Genomic DNA, 26,465 nt, shown 5'->3' with positions numbered 1-26,465 from the left:
ATTATAAATTTTCTTCACATCGCAGAAGGAATAACTTGAAACCGACTAACATGGTCACCCAAAGTATTCATTTACATGTTTTATTTACACATCATAGAACACATGTTTTAAAGGCATAGCAATAGGACAGGACTTCACACCTGTCTAGCAGGGAGTACGCTTGACACAAGGGGTACACTTTTTGGCATCAGCTTAATGTAGTTCTCATTGGTAGCACCCATATTCACAAGCTAACCAATAATGCAAAGCCACTCACACATCCGAGGAGTCTTCTAGTTCAAATCTTATAATATAACTCCTGTTCACACTAAAAAAATAAACCCACTCGCTCACATGAAGCCCTTTTCTATACCACACACAGAGGCATCAAAACCTCAAGTCTTTGTTGTGCTTATACTTCGCCACACCAAAGCATAAACCTAGGCATACGCAAAGCTCAGTAGCTAAATCCGCATGACTAGCGGATGGAAGCAGTTCTAGGAGCAGTACCTTCAGACTCAGGTCTCCTTGTAGTAATTGTTGAAGTTAATGCGGAGCAGGAAGTCCTCCAGGTGAGGCTGGTAGCCCCTGTTGACCAGTTTAGTGACCACTAGGACGGGGGGAAACCAGAGATGTAGAGCTTTAGTGACGAGCCGTTGTCACCACAGTGCATCAGCGCAGCGGAAATCATTCACACCGATCCATAATATCCATCAATGATATAAGCTGGAAGAAGACAACGCGTCGATCTAGACAGTCTAATCAATGCGGCCGGCGATTACAAATGGTGTTGATTGATTTTCTTGGAACTAGAGACAGGTGGGCGTCTAGAGATGGCTGTGGATTAGCGGGGGGGAGAGAGGGTGGCAGCGCCTTACCTTTGAACAGGAAGTGGGAGTAGTACTTGAAGGTGTTGTAGGACTGCTGCATGGCGATGAAGCTGGGGTGCACCGCCTCCCCCTGGTGGCTGGCCCAGGGCTGTGCGATCAGCTGGGCGCGGAACTTGAGGATCAGGCTGAAGATGCTGTGGATGATGTTCATGACCGGGGCCGCTTTCTCCGTCAGCAGGCCCCTGGGGGGACCGGGGGGTAGAGGCACGGCAGATGTTAGGTAAAAAGGGGCCCCTCTCTCTCCTCCTCTCCTCCTCTCCGCCCAAACGGAGCCCTTCATTAACAAGCTGCTCATGCTCCGCCGTCATGCACCGGGTAACACCGTGGGACTTTGGGCGTGGGCTCCAGACTTGAGGGGAATCGGTCTTGCTTTGGGATCAGGTGGGCAAGAGTCAGCAGCCCGAAGCCGGTCTAAATCACCTCCGGTTGTGCTCAGAGATGTTAGTCTAGTAGCAGCCCAACGCAGGAAGTCGGGCTCCGAAAACAAGAGGCAGTAAGCCAATCAGTGAACCCCGAGAGTGTTGTAGACGATGGCGGAACCAGGCAGTGGCGTGTCGGAGATTCCGACAATGGTTTTATTAATATTATAATAGTCACTCTGTTCAGAATTTGTTTTCTTTGAACGCAACACGCTTCACTTCAATGAACATGGTCGCTGTAATGTTCACAAACGGCGTTAACGTAAAAAACACGGAATGTAGAGGATTGAGTGCGGGATCCGATCGTCCAATCAAATCGGCTGAAAAGAAAAAGGGTGAACCCTCTCAGACGCCGCCGACTGCAGACGTTAATGATAGACCATCACAGGTCAGGTGTATAATCAAATGATGTACGGTAGTGGTCTCTCTCTCCCCCCAACCCTACGAGGCTGTAGGCTGACCTCCACCAGCCCGGCCCCTTACCTGAAGATGGCTCTGTTGAGGTAGTCGGCGTGCATGCGGTGGATGGCGTCCAGGTCCCCGGCGGTGGCCAGCTTGGCCGTGAACTCGCTCCAGGACACCTGCAGGATCTGGTTGGCGATGTAGCCCTGGATCACCTTCACAAAGTGCTGCATCTCGTGGCGGTAGAGCTGCAGCTGGCGGAACTGCACCGAGTGTCCCGCCCCCTTAACCAGCGCTGAGGAGGGAGGGGGGGGGAAGGAACACAGCAACACAGATGCATGATGGGTAAATGGCAGAGAACGAACTTAGAATTTTTTTTACGATTTTGTCTTTGAGATTGATTGTTGTGACATTTAAACATCTCTCGTCATTATCGTTCATTACGCAGATTAAACAATAAATATCTCCCCCAAATTAAAAAGGTCAGAGCTGAAAAGGTTCATCTGTCCGATTCTATAATCCTGCAGAGGATTCTAACAATCGTTAGCCGGCGTAGCAGCGCCGCGGCGCCAGACAGACCGATCCTGTCTGGCTTAGATGATCCGCTTGTTGGCCTGAAAAAAATAAAAGCACATGAAAGGGACTCTCGACAGCGGCTTCCCCCAGACGCACGTGCCCGGCATATTTCACCCACGTTTCAGAGAAACATAAGAAATCAAAATAATCGCTCCCACACTTTCTGACTCTTCCCTCGGACGGATACAATCCTGGAGATTTACAGTAGTCAGCTCTGCGTTCTGCCGAGCGAGTCCTTTGAAGCGTGCATTAATATTATTACACGCTCTCCTCGCCTCAGAGATACATAACACTCAAAATAAACCGAGAAAAAGGGAGCTTTTCTCGGTTTCGAGCTCAATGGACCCTTTTAAACTGCGCGAGCCCTAGCGCGGTCCAGCCCCTCCCCCCCACCACCATCGGGTCCGCTACATAGAGCTATTGTAGCGCGTTCAATGGGCGTGTGCTAGCCTGGCGTCTCCAGACGAATTGCAAATCACAATAAGTCTGGAACCTCTCTGTTTTGTATGGGAGGGGAGCCATACCTTATCTGCAGAGTAAATGAAACATGAGCTTGCCAGATTTGTCTGGTTCCCAGGCTAGGTGGGTGCTGCTTCTCTTCAATACGCCCACCCGTAGCTATACTCAACACCTATACAGCACACACCCATCATTAGGGTTAGGGCTGAAAGATTTGGGGAAAAATCGAATTGCGATTATTTCAAACCAATATTGCGATTGCGATTTAGTTTGCGATTTTTCTATTTAAAGTTCCTTATGTTCTGTATTATTCACTAAACAAGCAATACATCATTCTGTAGTATGACCAACACAAATTTCCTTTAGGCCAGGCCTATGTGTTGAGATGAATTGATGCATGAATTGATATTATAACATCTTTTATTGTTAACTATTGAACTGTATTTGAGTATTGAATTGTAAAGGAAAAATAAATATGAATCTGACTGATCTCCAGTCAGGAACAGTAACAAATCCCCCCCAAAAATAAATAAATAAAGCTATTTTTTTTTATTAATCGCAGCCTTTGCGATTTGCAAATCGCGTGCCATTACATTCTGACGTTGGTTTGAATTCGATTCATCGTTCAGCCCCAATTAGCGGGCTATGCTAAAGCTGCGTAGAGCGCGCTCACCGGTTCTCTTGAGGTGGAACCAGACGTCTCGGAGTGACCACACCATGTGCTTGAGCTGCAGCAGGAAGGAGAACAGCCGGTTGTACTTGTTCATGCAGCCGTCCGTGATGATGATGTTCAGCGGCCAGTCCACCTGAGTCAGGGAGTGAGAGTGAGAGAGTGAGAGTGAGAGGGAGAGTGAGAGTGAGAGTGAGAGTGAGAGTGAGAGTGAGAGTGAGAGTGAGAGTTAGAGTTAGAGTTAGAGTGAGAGTGAGAGTTAGAGTGAGATGAAAAAGGAGGGGGAAAGGGATGGGAGAACGAAAGAAATAGAATGAGAATCCACCTCGATAGAGATAACGGACGGATTGATGAGAGGGGAGGACAGAAGGAGAGGAGATGAGGTGATAAAGAGATAAAGGAGATGGGTGGTGGCAGAGAGAGAGAGAGAGAGAGAGAGCGAGAAAGAGCGAGACATAGAGACAGATCAGGGTGAAAGAGGGTAATTAAAGAAGTTAGGGCTGGTGCACGGGCACAAATTGGGAAGAGAAGAGGCGGCTGGATGGAGGGGCAGAGCTACACGTTGGAGGACTCCGTCGATGTGTGTGTGCCGGTGCGTCACCCAAAGGCCCTGGCTCCTATCTGGGAGTGAGGTTCCAGGGCTTAAGTGTGTGACAAGCTCATTTTCCACAACCCATAGCAGGTTTGTCCAAACATGACAGCCTGTCACATTCATACTGCCACTCACGCTGTGACACACACACACACACACACACACACACACACACACGGACAGACACACGGACATACACACACACTCACTCTTATCAGCCTGTCTGCCTGGCAGTAAGGCAGATAAGATTGCCCAAAATAGACAGGCAGAATTTTCCGCACTCTTTGGAAAGGAAAGGAGGACAGGGTTGTATTTATCGGGGGGGGGGGGGTGAGGTGTAGAGAGGACTGGTTGGACTGGAGATATGCCGGTTTATAAATTGGGATGGACGGATGGATGACAGAGAAGAGCGTTGAGTACTTCATCCACCCACGCCACCTCGCCTACCATTACCCAACACAGGTGTGCTGCAGTCCTCCACACACACACACACACACACACACACACACACACACACACACACACACACACACACACACACACACACACACACACACACACACACACACACACACACAAAAAAGAAATCCCTCCACACACACACACACATCCAGACACCCCTAACACAATAAAAAGAAAAATCACCACGCACCCACCCACACACACTTTAAAAAATAAATCACTGCACACACACACAGACACACTCTGACACACACACCCACACACCTTGTAGCGCAGCTCCAGGCAGTTGAGGGAGTCGGGGGCGTGGGGGTGGAAGGTGTCGGGGAGGAAACGCAGGGCGAAGGTGAAGTTGGCGGCCTGCCGGATGTCTCCGTGCAGGCTGTACTGCAGGGCCTTGCTCAGGATGGAGTTCAGCACCAGAGGGGTGAGCAGTTCCCCGGGGGTCTGCCCGCTGCCCAGCTGAAAGGCAGGCCCACGTTACAACCACAGAGCGGGGGTCTGGAGGTCTGGAGCCCCAGGGGGGCTCTGCTCTGCTCTACTCCTCACCGTAGTGTCCTGATGACTTGCCATCCGGCGATTTGCCAGATGCTTTTTTTCTGAACAAATTCAGGTCAATGTTATTCAGGGGGGGAAGAGTAATGGGCGCCTTGTTAATTCAGTTGTCGAAGTTGTCAAATCAATGAGTCAACTGATTAGGACAATTCTGATTGTTTTCAGTAGGGTAATAGAGGATTAGGGATGGACCATTTAGGATATTCAGCGGTTCTTTTGTTGTCCTTGGACTATTAAACGGCACAATTGTACCTTTGGTCAGTAGCTACCGTTGTCATTACTGATTCAGTTGTGTTGAGACATATTGTTGTCTTTGTGTTTTACACTGAGCATTAAAACTTTAATTTGTTTGTATAATCTGCATAATGTCATCAAAAACATGAAACAAGATGGATGACATCCAGCAGCCGAGTGGGCTTTTGGCCTCTCACTCGAGGATGCCTTCAGGTAGACGGTGAAATCAACCCAACAACCTTCTGGCTGGGGGTTTAACAGCCTAATCACGAGCGCAGTCGGCCCCCACTAGGAACGGGCCGACGCAATTACCCGTTGATGTTTCATCTCCACAGCGCTGCAGAAGCCAGCTTGATACACCCAGACACCCCATGTCACTCATCAAACGATACCCTATTTATGTTTCCTATTTTAAAGATCTCATCAAATAAAAACAATAAACCCAAGTTAAATATTTGTGACTATATGAATCATCTATTTACAGAACAAACATTGCAGAACCAAGTCAACGCAGACGTTACGTTTGGGTGGATCGTTTTTTGTCGTGCGTGCCAATGCTAGTGAGGCATTAAATTAGATTTGTGTCTGATACGATCACGGTCTAGAAATGACAGAAAATTGTTGAAAGAAAATAAGTAATCTACGCCGAAAAAAATCCTCTTCTCCAGTTATGCTTCACGGTCCATTTACAAAAGTATGTAAGCGGGTAGATTGAAAAATTGACTTGTTTCACGACACATAAGATCACCATTTCTGACAAAATAGCGTCAGGAAATTGCTGAAATGCTTCCTTGTTAAAAACGTGCTGAGTCACAGATTAAGCACAACAGCAGCATGTTCAAAAGAAAAGGCATTTCCAGGGACGCTAGTCGCCTTCCATGTTATTGGAAACATAAATCTGTTGGACTTGCTGGGAAACTCTTGGACTAAAGTGAGTTATTTTCGTACACCTTTGGGATACAAATATATTGAAACCTGTTCTCTCCTGTGACCTTGAGAACAGCCTTCTATCTTTTCAGCGTAGTGGTGTAGTTCCCACTACACCACACCAAACAAGCTATTACTATTATCATCATCATTATTATTATTATTATTAGAACAAAGCAAACAGCCGATCTATTAAAAGCCACAATATCCAAAGCGACTTACGGTGAATTCAGATGAATCGTAAGATAGAGGTAAGGACCCCGAAGGGGTAGTTGGCTGACATGTAGGATCGAACCCAGACCCTTTTTCCAGTGGGAGAATACACAGTCCGCTACACTATCCTGACAGATATAAAGAGATATATCTCCCGGCGGGGTCTGGCCTGGATAACACGCCGCCCTGGGCGGGATTGTCAATGGCGGCCAGAAAGATTTGTGCTTTTAATCAGTGTCCAAATCGCTAACGTTACCTGGATACCTGGGGGGGGGGGGCGGAGGGCTTAAAATTAGATCCACACTAAGCCTGCCTCAAGGGAGTCTGTTTTTAATTATGTTTAATGTTGTGATAATAATAATGAATGTTAATAGTGAGAATACAATTTGTACACATAATGAGGTTTGAACAACATCACTGAACAATAAACCCCTTATGGTCCAGTCTCTGATAATCAATCCCTGGGGTGGACACTATAAGCTCAGAGGGTCAAAGGTCACCTTCTCGAAGAGCAGGTCGCCGAGGGACTGGGCAAACTCCCCGTCCTCCATCAGCAGGAAGTGGCGCAGCGCCTCAAAGTGGCGCTCCACGCCCAACTCCACGAAGAAGTAGTCCACCACCGCCTTGTTCACCAGGGACATGCTGCGGGTGGGGGGGGGGAGAGAGAGAGACGCAGAGAAAGAGGCAGAGAGAGAGAGAGAGAGAGGCAGAGAGACGCAGAGAGAGAGAGAGAGAGAGAGAGAGGCAGAGAGACGCAGAGAGAGAGAGAGAGAGAGGCAGAGAGACGCAGAGAGAGAGAGAGAGAGGCAGAGAGAGAGAGAGAGGCAGAGAGAGAGGCAGAGAGAGAGGCAGAGAGACGCAGAGAGAGAGGCAGAGAGAGAGAGAGAGGCAGAGAGAGAGAGGCAGAGAGACACGCAGAGAGAGAGGCAGAGAGAGAGAGAGAGAGAAAGAGAGAGAGAGAGACACATAGAGAGACAGACAGAGAGAGATAGAGGGAGAAACAGACAGACAGACAGACAGACAGAGAGATAGGGAGACAAAAGAGATGTTTGATAGTAATGCTGACTGTCTGGATTTTCTACCCCCCTAAACACATGAGAGATAGCCATCAGCTCCGTGTGCGGCGAGAGACCGAGCGAACCGCTAGTGGCGTTCCTCAACTTCTTCTGACCCATATTTTATTCCACTTCGCACGTTTTAATTATCCCTGTGGCCATTCCCATTCATAGAGCGCCTTGATGAACGGAAGCCAAGAAGGTCAGCGCCGCCAAAGGAGAGAGGAGGGAAACGGAGGAGTCGGCAGAAAAACGTTGGCCTCCCAAGACAAAAGACTCTTATTTTAAACAGCGGCTTTTGATGGATCCGCCGAACACCACTCCCCTTGGACGAATGATTCACACCGAGCTACCACACGCTCCAAGGAGATACCCGGGCGCCATCCGTCCTGGAAAATGGCGGCGGCCGCCGCCGCCGCCACCGCCACCGAAGCCGTGAGGTGTGCGGCGACATTTCACAGCCGAGGGCCGCAGACGACTGCCAGCGGGGGTTTCTGATTGGTTGTCGGTGACATTTAGAAAAACGAGCTGTGGTGTCGGTTTGACGCATGGCCGATGCGTCAGCCGCCGCGGCCGAGTGATACAGCACAGGTGAGTTCAGTCAAGGTTATTTTAGTTTTCTTATTGTAAAGGTGGATTACGAATTTTCGTGTTCTCTCAGAGCTCTCCACAGGTTTTTGGACATGAAGGTCAGCGATGATTCAACTAGCATTAGATGGGGCTAGGGTATGTTTGTGGAGAATGTCGTTTAGAACTTTTTCGCTTTTCTGTTCGATATCATGTACGCTGTGTTGAAAATAAAATAGCCTTGAACAGAGAGAAACCTTGAACAGAGAGAAACTACCTGAGCCTTGTACAGTGAGGCTAGAGAGCACAAGCTCACTAGCCTCAATGAACACAAATCCTTTATCTGATCGGTGAAAAAAAATAGGAAACACCCACTGACCACGTCAGATCTACACGACGCAGTCACTGAAAGACACGCAGAGAAGCTCAGGGGCCCCTGACCACGCCTTACATACAGGACGCAGTCACTGAAAGAAACGCAGAGAAGCTCAGGGGCCCCTGACCACGCCTTGCATACAGGACGCAGTCACTGAAGGACACGCAGAGAAGCTCAGGGGCCCCTGACCACGCCTTGCATACAGGACGCAGTCACTGAAAGACACGCAGAGAAGCTCAGGGGCCCCTGACCACGCCTTACATACAGGACGCAGTCACTGAAGGACACGCAGAGAAGCTCAGGGGCCCCTGACCACGCCTTGCATACAGGACGCAGTCACTGAAGGACACGCAGAGAAGCTCAGGGGCCCCTGACCACGCCTTGCATACAGGACGCAGTCACTGAAGGACAGGAGGAGATACTGACTGTGTGACGAGGGGCCCGGTGACGGAGTGCTTCATGAGCACCGGCAGCGACACCATCTCGCTCAGCTGGATGGAGGTGGTGTCCGTGGCGCTCTGGAGGGTGGGGTCGGAGGGGAGGCCCCGGGGCCCGGCGGTGAGCCGCTTCAGGAGCTGGCACTCTGGGGAGGCCGCTGAGGTGAGGGCCCGGACGCACGCATGTACACGGACACACACGCATGTACACGGAGACACACACGCATGTACACAAATAGAGTGACACACACACACACACACACACACACACACACACACACACACACACACACACACACACACACACACACACACACACACACACACACACACACACACCAAAAGGGAAAGGTTAGGTAGGATAAGGTTCTACATATTTAAGAGTTGCATCTCGGAAAGAATTTAGCAATATACTGTAAAAAGAGGAGTGATTCAATGACCCATTGGGACAGTGTAGCGGTTTACATAGTACACATCAGACATGACAAGGTCATAAGCCTACATATTAATGAGTGGAGTTCGTGTACGGCATTCATCTGCTCTCCAGTGCTTAGCGGTGTTTAGCGTTGACCTTGTTTTTAATTGGGGAAAATAAACGGCTTAGGGGATACTATAAGATATTACGGAGAGCCGTTTGGCTGCTCATAGGGAGAGATTTGGTTTGTATTAAGATGAAGCGACAGATACACTTATTATAGAGCTTGTACATCATCTCATAGCAATTACCGCCTCCATTCCAGGAAGCATAGGAGCTTTAGGGTGTTGCTCATTGTGTTGGTAGTAATGTGTTTTTTGGTCTTTGTTTAGTAGTCAATCCAAAAATATTAAAATTAAAATACATTTCTCATTAGGGGGGACATTGTTGTTTTTGAAATTGCCGCTGCGCTTCTCATGCGAAAATAGGCCGAAACTAAATTTTCATTAGCCTAGGTTACAGTATATTAACGATGCTTTAGGATTTGACAGTCTCTTGAGTCCTCTCAAGATGGCCGAGTACGACCAATAAAGAATCCCATGATGCATTCTGATGGACAAGCCCTATACAAACTGATGTACCAGTCAACCAGTTAAAAGCAACCGTCCATAATACAACCTTATGAACTGTAAGATAAAGGGCGGGCTGAACTGAAGCTCTTATAACACACTCCTTCTTTCCAGACAATCAACTTTTGACCATCAATACATTTTCGTTAAAGAGTCCAAAAAAGAATTGAGTCCCCACACCATCAATATTTTCCTTACAACCCTCATACATTATACATACAGACATGCATCTGTGCACCACTGTGTCTCTTGGAGATAGATGGCAGTATGCACCGCACGCAGTGTTTGTACACCTAGTGGCTAGCATATCCAAAGTGCATTCAGCTCTCAAGGACAATCTATTGTTTCCCCGAGTCGTGGCGCAGACTGCAAAGAATGTTTTGACCTGGTCAACCTCGACTCACACATGCGGTTGGAGCAGTCCTCATAGGCCTCCACCTCATACTGCACGGCCAGGAAGAGCAGGTAGTCCTGCTCGGAGAGCTCGCCCAGGGACAGGCCCAGCAGGGCGGCCCGGCCTCCTGGAGACAGAGAGAGAGAGAGAGGGAGAGGGAGAGGGAGAGGGAGAGGGAGAGAACGAGAGAGAGAGAGAGAGAGAGAGAGACAGGGAGAGAGAACGAGAGAACGAGAGAGAGAGAGACAGGGAGAGAGAACGAGAGAACGAGAGAGAGAGAGAGAGAACGAGAGAGAGAGAGAGAGACAGAGAGAGAGAGTGGGAGATGGAGAGAGACAGAGAGAGAGAACAATACTTTAATTCAATAGATGCATACAAATATCATACAATAACTCAAAAAAATAAAAAAATAAATTGGCGCACTCAAGCCAACAGAGTTCAAACACAGGAGGTAGCCTTGGTTCAGTGGTTTCAATTCCATTTTTAATGAATATCAAGTACTAACATTTTCTTTTTCCATCAGTGAACCACGGCTCAAAGCAAAACTAATCCCCCTGGCCGACAACACAGACGTATCCCATCACAAAGGAGAGGGAAATTATATTAGAATTTTATATTATATTAAGTATATCACTATGCATGAGTAGCCTCACACTAGCTTGATTACCTTGGTCATTGTGTGGTCCGGTTGGCTCCCCATGAACTCCGCCCTTCACCACGCAGCCAATCCCCAGCGTCGAGTCAGAGGAGTGCCCGTGGATATTCCCTGTTGGTAGAGCGGGTATAGGCTCCGCCTCTGACACCACGCACCCGATACCCAACGTCGAGTCCGACGAGTGCCCGAAAGCGGATCCCGGGATCGGCGATGCGAGCGGGGCGGTTCCTGAAACTACGCAGCCGACGCCGAGAGCAGAGTCCGAAGAATGTCCGAAAGCGCTCCCTGGGACCGGCGAGGAAAGAGTCGCCATTCCGGACACGATGCAGCCGACGCCAAGGGTGGAGTCTGAGGAATGCCCGAAAGCGCTACCCGGAAGTGGAGCGGCGTGCGCTGCCGTTCCAGAGATGACGCACCCAACGCCTAAAGCCGAGTCCGAAGAGTGGCCGAAAGCGCTGCCTGGAACCGGCGACGCCGGTGTCGCTACTCCGGAAACTACACAGCCCACACCTAAGGTCGAATCGGAAGAGTGACCGAAGACGCTTCCCGGAAGTGGCGAGGCTTGTGCTGCCGTTCCGGACACCACGCACCCATCCCCCAAGATCGAATCGGAAGCGTGCCCGTAAGTGCTGCCGGTCAGAGGCGCAGTGGCGGGGTCGACCCCTGAAACAACACAGCCCCCGCCGAGGGTGGAGTCAGAGGAGTGGCCGTGAGCGCTCCCGGGCAGAGATCCCATTGCGGGTTCGGTACCGGACACGACGCATCCGGTCTGGAGTATGCAGTCCGACGCGTGCCCGTGTGCCCCGGGAGTGGGAAGCAGGGCGACAAAGTCGGAGACGTTCTCCCCGACCTGGATGTGGCCGTCGGAGGCGTGGCCGTGAGCACTGGGAGGGGGAAGAGGAGCGCCGACCTGTGCTATCAAACCGTCGCTGACCCTGACGTGGGCGTCTGACGGGTGGGCGGCGGGAACAGGTAAAGGGGTGACGGAACCAGAGACGACGGAACCGGAGACGACGGAACCAGAGACGACGGAACCGGAGACGACGTTCGCTCCGACCTCGTTGTGGGCGTCGACCGTAAGGGAGGCGGGAACAGGTAAAGGGGCGACAGAATCAGGGATGACGTTCATTCCGTGCCCGTGTGCTCCAGGAGCCGGTATCAGGGCGACAAAATCAGAGATGTTCTCCCCAACCTGGATGTGGGCGTCGGACGAGTGACCGTGGGCGCTAGGAGAGGGAAAGGGAACGGTGTCGTCGGAGATCAGCGCTCCGTCTGTCAGTTGGGAATCAGAGGTGTGGCCGTGGGCACTGGGAGAGGGGAAGGAAACGGTGTCGTCGGAGATCAGCGCTCCGACTGTCAGTTGGGAATCAGAGGCGTGGCCGTGAACGCTGGGAGAGGGGAAGGGAACAGCGTCTTCCGAGACCAGCGCTCCGGCCTGCAGTTGGGAATCGGAGGCGTGGCCGTGAGGGTTTTGGGAGGGAAGCGGCACGATCCCATCAGACTCGCCGACGTTGAAATGAGCAGCCGAAACCTGACGTTGACCTGCAGCCACCAGAGGCTCAGACAGAGAGGGAGGGGGATCCCTTTTGGCCTGGAGCCCTCCAGCGTTCTGCTCAGAGCTGGCCTCAACCGACGAACCAGAAGCAAAAGCGGTGGTATCCTCCACAGGAACAGGAGCCGTTCCCATCTGTGGCTGCTGGTTTGCCTCCAATGTGTTTCCAACCGCCACCAGGGAGCTTGTTTGTACAGCCGTCGCTCGGAGTGGCTCTGGCATATTGGCGCCTCTCCTCGCGCTGTCACCGTCCCCCAGCTGCACTGCCGACTGGGAGGGGTGTCCATGGTCGCTGCGTTTCGGTGCGTCTGGCGCCCCTCCCTCCAGGGTGTACGGTCCCGTGGGGAAGCTGGACGCGGACGACTGGCCGTGGACCGCCATGTCCGGGAGGACCGCCGGCGGGGTCGGGGCCGGGGCCTGACCGCTGATGCCCTCCAGCGGTCTGAAGGGGGCGCTGAAGTCGTAGTCTACCGCGGCTGGAGGCTGCTGCTTGAGGTCGGAGCCTAGCTCCCCGAGGACCTGGTCCGGCAAGTCGTTCACACCGACGCCCTCGGTGACCGGGGTGGAGCCTGCAGCCGGGCGGTCGGAGACAGGAACGCCGTCAGGAAGTTCCCGGCCCTCCGCCGTGAGGTGTTCTGACGGCTCCTGTCAAAGAGAAGGATGTTGAGTTGAAGCAGCAGGGAGAGGGTGGCGGGGGGAGGCATGTCTATCTCAATAACAACAAGGACTAGAACTGGAATCACACCTGTTTTTGTTGCAGGGCAGTCTGTTGCTTTACCGTCTGCGAGACAGCTGAAAGGAATCCAATGGGAGGTCTCTCCTGCCCCAAGGGATATTTCTCCAGTATGTTCTGCAGGTGACAAAAAAAAGAAAAAAAAGGTGTCTGGGTGAACTCAAATAGCCCATTTTAATTCGAAAAGGCAATTACCCCAATCACCTCACAGTGCTCGTACATTAATCCATTTTGTGATAACTGACCTCAATCTTTTCTTCGTCCAGCGTTAGGAATTGGGCGCGTGCTGGGTCAAGCCTCATTCGCTGGACCCTCCACAAGGCCCGCCTCTCTCGTCGGGCGGCGTCCTCCGATAGGCGGCCGTACTGGGCGATCAGCTCGTTCCTGTTCCGCACGAGAGCCGACAGGGTATCACTCGACTGGCGTGTTAGCGATCCCGCCGCCGGAGCAGCGTGGGCGGGTACGGGCAGGGAGTCGAGAGGGAATGAGACATCTCGCTCGCGTACGCGTTGACAGGAGACGCGTGCGTCCGCGATAATCGGAATAAAAACCTGGCAACCAAACAGCGATGGGATTGTTGCTCCACTCACTCGGCTGTTTGGTTGCCAGTTTTCAGCATTTTAATGAGTTTAGTTTGAGCCGCTAGTGTGGAGGGGAGGGAACGAGGAGGGGGTGGGGTGAGATACTCCCATCCTGTGCGAGTGTCATCATCGGCACATGCACAGAGAGAGAGTGATGGGAACTATTCGGCGAGGAGTCTGCGACTCGCCAAATTGCAGTGAATAATAGGCCGGTTTTGAATATTGAGGAGGGTTCTTCCTGTGCTCTGTGCAAATCATCCGACAATCTTCCCAGTCTTCTCCGTCCTGAAGGTTGGTATTGGTCTACGGTATTGGTCTATTGGTCTACAGGCCCGTGTGCTTGTATGCATGTCTGTGGGTATGAGCGGTGTATATTGTGTGTTGTCAGTCTACGGTAGGCCTGTGTGCTGACCTGTGTTTCTGGGAGTCCGAGTGGTGTGCACTGTGTGTTATTGTTCTACGGTAGGCCTGTGTGCTGACCTGTGTTTCTGGGAGTCTGAGTGGTGTGCACTGTGTGTTATTGTTCTACGGTAGGCCTGTGTGCTGACCTGTGTTTCTGGGAGTCTGAGTGGTGTGCACTGTGTGTTATTGTTCTACGGTAGGCCTGTGTGCTGACCTAGCTCTCCGTGTATATGATCAGCGGTTATTGTGTGTTATTGGTCTCGGTAGCCCCGTGTGCTGACCTGACTTTCAGTGTATATGATCAGTGTGTACTGGGTGTTAGTGCTCTAAAGTAGGCCTGTGTGCTGACCTGGCTCTCTGCTCCAGCTGCTCCTCCAGGACCTGTAGCCTCTGCTCGCGGTCCCTGAGCTCCCTGGTGAAGCTGAAGTCATCCTCCTGCTCCTTCCTCCTGGCAGCGCTGCGCCACTGGACACACACACACACACACACCCCCACCCCGCATCAGCACTGCGCCCAGGTTTTTCAGCTGTGTTCCCTGCCCCCCCCCCCCCCCCCCTCGGCCGTATCAGGTCGTAGGCCTGCTTACATGCGCGTCCTCTGACCACTTCTGCCGACTGCTGACGTGTGAGTCATGTGTGTTCTCCCCCGGCAACGCTATAAAGCAAGGCTGGCGTTTTTTTTTTCGCTATTTGAGTCAGCGTCATGGGAGAGCGAGCTCAAAAAGAAACCCAAGTTTCAGTTTGGACAGAAGGCCAGCATGGAGGAAGAGAAAACAAAAGATGCGTTTTTCAAAGGCATCGGCGTGCCATGGGAGCTGGCCCTAAACACACGTACACACGGACTGGTTATTATGGGGGTTTAAATGGGGGCCCTAAAAGTGGGTCGCTCCCATTCTGGATTAATCTCCCCCTCAAAAATATTTATAATTGGAGGATGAAACTAAAGACAGGGTTATTTCCGAAGATGTAAATACGTAGGTGGCCATAATCACGAAAAGACAAAAGGAGATGGGGAGAGGGGGAGTGATGGGAAATTGCTGTGGGCGACTTAATGATCATTTTCAAGCTCATTTAAAAGGCCCCATCATATTTGTTTTTCTTTCCTAATCACTAGTTGGCGAGAGTATCAGAGATTTGCGCTGGAAATAATTAGGATAGATTAGTTTTTCATTATGAGCTTGTCATGAAAATTGATCAACTGAAAAAAAAAATGAAAAAAATGAAAAGAAGGTTTCATCCTTTCTTTAATAGCCTTGCGGATGCCATCCATCTTCCTACTTACATTATTCATTTACAAAATGTATTTAAGCACACACACACACACACCTCTTGCTCCTGTTCGAGGTGCTGTTTCAGCTCTTCAAAGCGCTCCCTCTTCTTCGCCTCCTCCACCAGACGCAGTGACACCTGCCGCCCTACAGGGGGCGAGAGAGGGGAGCGGCTTAGTCACAGGCGGATAGAAACGGAAACGCACACAAGGGACAGAGAGGCACAGGCCGAGGCCGAGAGACAGACACACAGGGAGAGAGACTAGAGGGAGAGAGAACAGCAGGCTGCTTAAAACCCCTTCCACAAAAACAACTCAGACACACACACCCACACCCACTGATAGATATACATCCAGGCGAGTCCCCATGCACCTTAGGTAAGCTCATATGTATGCACACACACACACACACACACACAGACACAGACACAGACACAGACACACACACACAGGGTTCACAGGTGGCACTGAACCAAAAAGTCCCTCCAAAACCCCTACTACTTTAGAAGTAATAAACGACACGAGGAGCTTGGGTGAACCGCGGGAGTGAAGATTACATTTCCCAGCCTGCAGTGCTGGAACGCGTTCAGAAGACCTCCCTGTACTGCAGACCGGCTGCCGTGAGGGCTGAGAGCTCTTAAGAGTCCACTCACGTCATCACCAGACGCACAGCGTTGCAATTAGCACAAGGGGAGCTATGCATTACTATTTATACATGTTGAAAGCCGCGAAACCCTTTGCCTTTTCCTTCTTGAGACATGGTTCCGGCGGGTGTGTGTGTGACTGTGTGCTTGCAAAGTGCCTGTGTCTATCACTGTGTGTAAGTGCCTGTGTCTATGTGTGTGTGTGTGTGTCTATGTCTGTGTGTGTTTGTCTATGTCTGTGTGTGTATGTGTTTCTATGTCTGTGTGTGTGTTTGTACATGTGTTTGTGCCCGTGTCTGAGTGCACGTGTGTGTGTGTGTGTGTGTGTGTGTGTGTGTCTCTGTGTCTGTGTCTATGTTGGTGCGTATTGATGTGTGTGTGTATTGTGCTTGTTTGAGTCTATGTGTGGGTGCGGTCACGCGTACAAATGTGTGCGTGTGCATCTATATGCATGTTGGTGCGTATACGTGTGTGTGTGTGTGTGTGTGTGTCTGGGTTGGCCGCCAGTGCATCACCCACCACGGATGCTGTCGAGAGTCTTGGCTGCGGACTGGCGGACCTGATTGATCAGCTCCTGGCGCGCGTGCTCCGTTCGCCGCGCCTAACAAAAGGGTCACACACACACACACACACACACACACACACCGAGGACATCAATAACAAAGATCTATCCTTGTGGCCGGCGACTCACCTCACCATCGCTGGTACCATTACTTCCTGGGAATACAAGCTTGAGGGTCGGGGGGGGGGGGGGGGGGGGGCTCGCACTACATCATCAACAGCGCGGTGCTGCGCTGGCCCTCAGGCGCCAGTGCATCAAACCTAACGACTGCGGCGAGGAGCGCAGACCGGAGGAGGAGACCGGCCGCCGGCCGTAACTCAGGAGAGCGCGCGGGGAATCGTCTCAATCGCTCCGCGCCGCGAAAAAGAAATCATTCCATCATTAGGCAATTTGTTCCTTTTAGGTAGGAAAAAAAATAATAATATATATACGAAAACGGAACCGTACGACTTTGGCTCCCACACGTGATGGCGGGACAATGCAGCAGCGATGCGGGCGTTTTTAACCGCCCCTATCCATTACACATATCCTAAACTTTATCACCTATATCTGATCCATTAGCCTTACTCAGCAGTGGAACGATAACACCGGTTTGGGTCATTACACATAATGACATCAACGCACTTATCCTCATTTAGAGACCTCCAAAAAGATGCAAACACACTAAAAGAGCGTTACAAACAAAAATGGTTTGCTCAAAAAAAATACGTTCAGATTAAAAAGGTATAATATACATGCAACAATTACGCATTCAAATATTGTTGAATGAAATAATGAACAAAAACAACAATCATCGTAAAATTGCAAAGATGTTCGATAGGTAAGGAAGCGTCCTATTTTTCCCGCAACGTGAGTTGCAGTACCTGCTCCTCCCTGCTGGTGGCGCTGTGCTTGGCGATCATCTCAACGCGCCCGCGGTACACGGCGCAGTCCCGCTCGATCTCCTCCACCTCCTGCAGGGAGAAGGTGACGGAGATGCGGGGAGTCGGCAGCTCCGACCAGCAGATGTAATGCTGGAGGCGCAAACAGACGAGGGATCCACATTAAGCGCACATCCCATTTATTCCCACTGGGGGAATTAAGAGGCTGCGGCAACGTTGCAATGAATGGTGTATCAAAAGGTCATTCCATTTAAATAACACCCTTATAATTTGTGTTGGTTTGCTACTTTTGTCTGCTTTCCCGTTTCGTTACAAATCTTGTGTTGTACGATTGGTTTTAGAATAATAAGCACAACATTCATAATTGCGGCTGACAATTTGCATATATATCTCGACGTGCTAACACACACACACACACACACACACACACACACACACATGGGTTGGGGGGGGATACCATCTATACAGACTACGTTGAGTGCTACGGGTGTCTAGACGTGTTGCAGACACACCTGCGGGCAGCAGATCTTCAGCAGGTTGATGGTTTTGCCGCATACGTAGACGTCGTTGGCGATGTGCCTCAGGAAGACGGGTACAAAGTCCTCCACGTCCTTGGAGATCAGGGTGTAGCCCCGCTGCCAGAAGTGCTTGTCTGCGGACGCACAAACCAGGGGTCGGCGCGATCCCAGACATAAATGCTAATCGCATAACACATCACCGTCGAATTTGGCCTTTTTGGTCATCATCAAAACCAAATTTTTGACGTTTTCTAATACAGAATCGCGGAGAGGAGAAGGGCGAATATGTTCACATATAAGACCCATTCTCTTCCCATTATAAAGATCAGCAAATGTCAATGAATCTCTGAGTTTAGGGGAACACGTTCAGAATCGCTGGCACGGAACCATAAAAGGAAGCCCGGGCGTAGAAACCCAAGGTGTGCCCGTCGCACGGCGACTGGCCACCTCATTAGGTACGACACCGCCTTAATAGCATTAGCGGCTCCATTTGGGGATCTGAAAAGAGCACAATTTAGCAGATGACCCGCTCCGATTTCCAATTTTGGAGGTGCACAATGGGAAAGGGGGGGGGGGGGGGGGGGTTGACGCTTCTCGTCACGAACAGGGGGGCCCGAAACTTTGTCCTCCCCGGGAAGTGTTGCTTGCGTCGCCCCATTTAACTCTGGCTGCTTGAACCAACACTCGTGAGCCGGGGCTGCTGAGCTCGGTGATCCTGAGCACCGAGCGGCGACGGAGAGGAGGTGGATGAGGAGGAGGTGGATGAGGAGGAGGTGGATGCAGAAGGCTCCCGGCAGAGCTGCCTGCCTGGAAGCAGCTTGTGTCTTGCCAGGAGAGCTTAGCCCACTGATTGCTTCCCTGGCGACACAGACTTGGAAGGGGGAAACGGTGACATTTGTGTGTCCTCCAAAAAGATTGGAATAACAATTTTGAAAAAGTCCGGGAGTGTGTGCGGGATTCTCGGGCGGGACTTGATGAGGCGTAGCGTAGGAGTGGAATAACCCCTGACCCCGGGGTAAGTGATGCGCGACGCCTTGTAGCAGTAACACTGGTGGGTCACACACTGGTGACCTGTGTCAAATAAAGTGCTATTTATAGAAGGCTTGTCCGGTTAGCGTTGCACAAAGTGTTCATACCCTAGGATTACTCCTCGGACATTCCTTTTGATTGAATCAGGTGCTTGAACAAATATATACACCCTGAAATGTCACCTTTATAATATGATGACTGTGTGCAACAACACAAAACTAGCCAAAAAACGTTTGTTCTATTTTAATGTGTTTTGAATGACGAAGCTAAAAAAAGGGTAAAATATAAAAAAACTTTTGAGTCAGACAGTTTGCCTGGGGCAAGGATGAGACCTTCAGCTGATGTGCCGGTCACCTCTGGTCTTTAAGATAAGTGAATCATTAAACCTAAAATCACATGAGTATCCCCTCAGGGGGAAAAGTGTGTTACGGTAGAGAGTTTCAATGTAGCTCTCCATAAGGAACCATGTATCATAGTGACTTCACCATATACATTGTCTCAAAAAAAGAGGTCATCTGGCTGGTGTTGGTCTGGTCTGACCTTGTGTGTTTATAACCTCTACACACACTTGGTTAAACCCAACCAGGCGTTTGATCTAGGACAAAAATGTATTTCGCTCGGTGAAGACTTCGACTGATCCCAACAGCTGAACCCAGTCACCTATCCGCGCGTGCGTGCGTGCGTGCGTGTGTGTGTTACCTCTGAAGCTGAGATAGTCCTCGTTGACCTGGATCATGAATTCGCTGTACACATCTCTGAACACCCCACTGTACACCCAGTCAGACACAAATCTGTAGGGGGTTCACAGAAAACACCTTTGAAATGTTTGGACTATTATATGTGCCAAAAATGTGTAGAAATGTGCGGTGTGAATGTCACAGGTATGAATGTTATCTTTATTACAGTAAAAGAAATCGCTGCCGTCAACAAATAATACATCCACCAATGCAAAAATAATTTCAGCAGTCGTACCATCCCAAAGTAAAAAGCATACTATTACTATTTCTTAGCCGGCTTTATTGAACAGTAGATTCTGATCAATTACAGCCTTCTATGGTCTGTCATTTTAGAATAGGATACCACCGCTTTGAATAACAGACCAATGCTATGGACGCTATGATAACAACAATTTGTTGGAACCATAAAATACATTTTTGAATCAAAAATCAAAAATATTTTGTGTTAAACCATAGATTTATTTTAAGTACTATATGTTATATTCTCTTTGGGGTCTTGCATCTCGCTGTCTGGGTTTATTTCACCATAATGACCGGCTGTACATTACCACTGCCATGGCCAGAAGTGTCTCAGTGAAACTCAAATCGCTAAAATATTCATGAATTGCAGAACAGCGGTCAAAGTAATTCTAATAATCAAGAATTAATAATTGATATAAAAGAACGGTTTGAACCCACTCTCCTTTTGATGAATTCAACAGTTTCATCTCCATGGGAGCCGGCAGCTCATAGTCTAAACGAGCCTCACAATGTGGAGGTTAGCGGCAATGACGGCGAGGTCCCCCGGTGAAGCCCATCCGGTACACGGTGTCCAGGAACCCATGTTTATCTGCTGTTGGAGCGTTTTTATGGGACGACGCCCCACTCACCGTGTGTAGGGCTCACAGCTGCTCTTCAGCAGGGACAGCAGCACGGGGTAGTTCTCGTTGCTGCAGTTGCTCTGCGCCTCGTTGTAGAGGTAGGACAGCATCTTCACGCCCTGAGGGAGGGAAAGAGGAGCCAGGCGTTCAAATGGACGACCACAGACACGCGGCGGGTCACCCGGTGAGCGGGCCACACGAGGGGGTCTCTCACCACGGGGAAGGTGGCCCGGCCGACGCCCGAGGGCCCGTCCACGCAGCACAGCTCCGAGAGGTACCTTGGGACGCAGGTGGAAGGGCACACCGTTCGGCTTTTTATTAAAAATGTATGCAGAGGGATGGATTTAAATGCCCGCATGAATATGCATTCCGTAGGCGATAATCATAATTTGATACACATTTTAAATACAGCACAGACATAGCTTTTATTGAATAAAATACGAGTCAGACTGCTAAACTTTGCATTATAAAAGCTAGTTGTATACAAGGACATAATGAATATGAAGCCCTATAACAATGTGTTCCTGTAATGGCAAATCCTTTCACCATTAATCACTAAACAATGACCAATCTTTTTTTACTTACAACAATAATTACTAATGCTCTTACTCTCCAAAAATGGCAATGGTCAGTGATGATGTGAGGTAAAGCCCGATAGTAGTATACAATAGCTATAATAGGATAATCAGGTTAAGTAGAGAGGGGTAATTATGTTTCCTCCGCCCTCTGCTGCCTAGCTACGTTTCTCCGCCATTGGGAGTTTTATATTTCACACACCCATGATTGACAGGAAAGATGTATTCCCCGAGCCAATCACTGAAGAAATGCCATGATTGGTCAAAAATGAGCTGGTCTAAAATCTAAATTGGCTCCGAGTCAGGCAGTCGACTCAAAACAGATGACCTCCTTCACATTTCACCCACCCATAGCTGACTGAAGGCCGGGGCATTTTCAACCAATTAAACTAGACTATTAACTTTCAAACCAGCACCTATGACTAAACAGGTTCTGGGGGTCTCACCTAAGCTGCCGGCCCACTTTGCGGAAGTGGAAGCCAATGGTGAGCAGGCTGAGGGTGGGGGGGGTGCTGAGAACACAGGCCCTGTAGTAGTGGAGGTACTTCCTCAGCCCACCTGTAAACGCCTTTACAGCAAACACACACACACACACACACACACACACACACACACACACAAATATTCAATCTTATCCAATAGGCAATTGTCTTCTATTTGTGTGAGGGAAGAAACTGAGATAGACAAAAGAGCGAAAGAGATGACGGTCAAAGCCCTTTTATAAGCCCTGAATTAGAAGGTGGGTAAAGAGAGAGCCATTATTGAGCTCCCTGGGTTTGTCTCTGACAGGAACAGTGGTTACATCGGAGCCGGGCGGACACGTGAACACGATCGGGAAAAAAAAAAAAAAAAACTTCTCGGAAGAAGAACACTTCGTTAAAGGCCGTTGTACATTCCTACCTGAAAGACCAGGCCTCGCTTGGTAGCAGTCTGTCGGGAGAAGTGGCTGAGCCTCAGGTAATGGGTGCCATACTGCGCCAGCTCCCCCAGAAGACGCGACATGCTCTCTGGGGAGGTGCCCGACACGCACACCCCGGGCCTGACGTCGAACTGCACACTCTGGGGGGGGGGCGCACGTGGGTAATGGGCCCCGTGGGGTGACCACGCGGTACCGGGCAGAGGGGGAGATGGGGAAGAGGGGGGAAGAGGAGGAGGAGAGGGAGGAGAAAAGGTAACGGCGGAGAGAAGAGGACCGTACGGTTACTTTTAAGCAAGCCTTAATGAACCTTTATTTGTGTGCTTGTGACTTTTCAAACATGCCAACTTGTTTTAGGTTTATTTGTAATTCCTACACTAGGGAGTAGAAATGCTTTCTACCCTTGCAGGGGTCCTCAACCATGCAGCAAAGAAACAAATAAGGTAAGTAACGTAAAATTGGCGAGCTCAGGATTTCATTGAATCCAATTAAAAATAAATAAAACCCAGAAAATTGCCTTTCCTACCAGTCTTTTAAAATATATTTATTTAATATTACATTATATTATTTAAGTCCCCAAGATGTACACTAGTTAGCGGCCATATTGTTTGGATAATTGATTTACTCCAATTGTATAATATATATATAAATACTATATATTCAGTTTTGTCTCTATCTCATTTGCATTAATGAGCAGCTTCTCGCCTTGTTTTTTTGCCCCCACTATAGGGCTCAATTAGTATTGTTTAATTACCCAAATTACGTGTTCTTGCGAAAGACAATTAGCATTTCCTAATTGACATTTCGCAAATGGAGACATTTCCACATCACAGCTACATATCACACTTTCCACACGTGCACACAGCAGCAAGTGGCGCTATAGTAGACAAGGGAAATTTCCATTGTAGTAAAGTAGTTTATCGTAGTCTTTAGTCAATAGTGCCTCTATAGGTTTTAATGAGCTTTCAGCACAACCATTTAGTGGTGTAATCTTAAATAAACATATTAATTAACCGACGATGCGTTCAGGAACATAACACGATCTACAAAATAGGCTTGGGATTTGTGTTTAAACATAAGGATATTTAACGCACACTGCCAGGTGTGATGAGAGCCTTTCACCGCAGGTTTACGTTTCATAACTTGCACTGAACATTCAACTTACCGATTTCATCTTTTATAATACTTCCCTTTTTCAAGTCACCATATCTTTCAACCCTTAGACACCCATATAGCAACCAGAAGCAACCCACAGGCTTTAAAATCCTCCAAAAATGCATCTCAGAATACTGATGTCCAAACAGAGTTACTCGAGCACTCATGCCCGTCTCGACTTAATAAAATACATATAATTTTCTCAGAAAACCAAAGATGATTGACACCAAAATGGAGGGGGCGTACCTGGCTAAGGGGGAAGGTGGTGGACTCCACTCCGATCAGCACGTTGAGTAGGTCGCTAACCAGCTGAGTCTGGGAGTCCAGGGGAAGGGGCAGGATGGGAGATGGGGTCTCGACCGTGCTAACAACCCTCATCTGACCCTCCCAGAGGCGGTACAGCTGATCGAATGCCTCCCTGCCTCCCTCGGTTACGTACGGCAGCTCCCTGTTCCCTGGAGGACTGGATAGAGGACAGGGTGGGGGGGGGGGGGGGGGGAATGTTGCTGATCTGGGCCAATCACAAACTTCAGAATTGCTTTTTGGCCGTATGTCAGAAGCAATTATACAACTTAAACAAAATAATGTGTTAATGAACAGCTTTCAGCTACAGAGGTGACACAACGGGGCAGCTTTTAGATCGGAACATGGGAGAACCTTTGCCAAATTCCTCACCAGCCAACTGACTCCCAGCAGCGGCGTTTTCCTGGCTCAAATGAGCCAAGAGCTTCCCAGATATCAAACTCAGGACATGGGCTTGGCACCGACTGTGAGTCTGGGGTCAGGTTGGAGGCCGACTGAAAGCCCTCGTCTTCCAACTGATCGAAACAGTGCGGGACCTGCAAAAAAGACAACATATTTCACAGGAAAGATATAGTAATATATAGCCTCTAGAAAAGAAAAACAGGGTGTTTTTTCAATAGTAGTAGTAGTAGACACATTTTCTCCATTATCATATAGATTATCGAAAGCAGAACCTCCAACCTTGATGGCCAGCCCAGTAACATCTGCGTCACTAGGTACAGGAGGCAGGTCCAGCCTTATGTGTAGGTCTGATGTCCTGGTGTGCTGCAGTGCACCAAACAACGTCAACCTGGTGTCCTTCTCAAACCTCTCCTCCACTTCCAACTTCATCCTCAACGCCTGCAGCCCAGTGCCTGGAAGGGCGTCCATCAGCCCCAGAGTCCCGCAGAGTCCTCCCAGAGACCCCCACTCCTCACTGCACACCAGACTCCAGGCGCTGGCCTCCAGTCTCTGCAGCTCCTTGCTCTGGTAGCCCTCCAACGGGGGCCTGCGCAGAACCGGCCTCTCTCGTCTCATGTAGTCCCGGCTGAACGAGGTGGGCGGAGGGGCAGCAGAACCGGCCAAGTGCACCAGGAGCTCCAGGACGGGGTCTGAGGGTTCTCCCTCTGGCAGGGTTCCGAGCAGCTCCTCCAACCGCTCCGCCTCTTCCTGACACCCGGCCACACGCAGGTCGAAGGAGATCATCAGGACTTTGTTTCTGGGCGGTGTGGTGGCCGGGCCGGTGGCAGAGCCTTTACAGGTGCCAGGTTGGAAAAGCTTGGACAGTAGGGCCCCATAGGCACGCTTCTTGAGAGCCTTACGGGCGCCTTCCTTTGAAAGCCCCCCCATGGCACGGCGTTTCCAAGACACCCCATGGATACTGCAGTCGCACAGGGCACCGAGCAGTTCCGTAATGCTGTTAGCATTGCCATTAGCTGTTAGGGCGCCATTAGGTGTGGAATACATAGTAGTAGCGGCGTCAAGGATGCCTCCACCTATACCAAGAAAAGTGAGAAGGAAAGGGGTAGGCTGGATCAGTATGGATAAGGAATGCATGAATGCATCTGTACAACCATGACGAAAGATCTATAGCCTGTGCCCGCAACAAATTCAGTTACAGAGCTAACGTACGAGTAGCACCGGGCATACAAAGCCAAGGTTGGGTTATGATGACAATTTACGAACGTACCTGGGTTCACATGAATGCATTAATATCGTTAAATGGTCCTTACCTCCTCAGTTATTGTACCGTTAGCATGATGATCAGTGGAGCTAACGTTACTGCTAACTGCAGTGTGGTGATGAGCTGTTTGGTTTTAGGCACCCGTCAATTCAGGCATGCAGGAGACGAAATTATTCCAAATGTATACGTTTGAAAACGTATATTATTACAGTATTCCGCGTCCCGGTTTCTTCATTCATCCACATACCAAATTCTGGAACTGGGCTAGACCAAAATAAAAACGGCAGATGACATCTGATTGGACACGTTATGGACGCCCACTGCAAATGCGCCCCGATGGTTGGTTCAACAACAGAGGTTCGCGGTGATTGGTGCGTCTCGCTGTCACTTCCGAACTCATGTTTCCGGCAACAATGGTTGCGCGGGAGTGAACGCATAGGCAAGCAAAACACTCTATTTCGTCCGTAGTCTGTATTAAAACCTTCGCCGAAACGGGGGAGATTGTCACATCATGAGCAAGGCTGGTAGGCAGGTGTCAGAGGTAGTCAGGTCACATCTTTTTTACAGCGACACTATCAATAATAATTATGTATCATGCGCATGCGCACCTGTTTCATAGCATGCATGTATAACGTGCTAATGGACAGTATACCGGAATATACATTTATTTTATTGTATGCATTTTTTTTCTTTGCCTTTGTTTTCCTTTACTATAGGGGTCAGTGTGCTGCCGCCAACCCACCCCTCAGACTGCCGTGGATCCAATGGTCTGGACAAATATTTACCCTCAAGTAAAAAACAATAAGTACTTACACGATTATTAGCATTATTATATAATAATGCTGCAAATATTGTTTTATTCCATTTCACTATGTCTACTGAATGTCTAACCTTCAGGGACTATTAGGCCTATTGCTGTGTTTATCTGATAATCCATTCCATGAGTCGGTGCCTTTCACAGGCCCCATAGACAATTACCTAGATTTAAAATGCTGAATCTGCTAATTAATTAGCCTGTCTCCATTACGGTTACACACTTAATCACCAGCAGGATCACTCCAGCACTCAATGTAATACGGTTATCACACATCTTTGAAGTTAATGGTGTAGTAAAGGCACGGATATGTGATGAGAAAACACTACGTTGGGAAGCGGTATGACAGCAATAGGTCCTCAGTGGCTGTA

The 26,465-nt window shown here is 49.6% G+C and overlaps 1 protein-coding gene across 1 annotated transcript; it reads right to left on the bottom strand.

Annotated features, from left to right (window-relative positions):
* Positions 1-119: 119 nt before the first annotated feature.
* On the bottom strand, positions 120-25,526 carry tubgcp6 (tubulin gamma complex component 6). The gene is made up of 25 exons (XM_079744132.1): positions 25,330-25,526; positions 24,299-25,092; positions 23,990-24,153; positions 23,561-23,777; positions 22,144-22,302; positions 21,690-21,811; positions 20,883-20,946; positions 20,678-20,787; positions 19,771-19,862; positions 18,037-18,176; positions 17,507-17,656; positions 16,601-16,682; positions 15,497-15,585; positions 14,521-14,636; positions 13,434-13,572; positions 13,201-13,305; positions 10,916-13,100; positions 10,259-10,375; positions 8,800-8,968; positions 6,876-7,017; positions 4,714-4,908; positions 3,399-3,531; positions 1,772-1,985; positions 858-1,051; positions 120-589 (listed from the first exon to the last, which is right to left on the bottom strand). The coding sequence occupies exons 2-25, from the start codon at positions 25,061-25,063 to the stop codon at positions 498-500; spliced, it is 5,955 nt and encodes a 1,984-aa protein (XP_079600258.1). The 5' UTR covers positions 25,064-25,092; positions 25,330-25,526; the 3' UTR covers positions 120-497.
* Between the last annotated feature and the right edge of the window lie 939 nt (positions 25,527-26,465).

The sequence above is a fragment of the Pollachius pollachius genome (assembly GCF_949987615.1).
Source record: "Pollachius pollachius genome assembly, chromosome: 9".
In the NCBI taxonomy this organism is placed as follows: Eukaryota; Metazoa; Chordata; class Actinopteri; order Gadiformes; family Gadidae; genus Pollachius; species Pollachius pollachius.
Note: the sequence above shows the minus strand (reverse complement) of the source record. Positions and strands in the feature narration are given on the sequence as shown.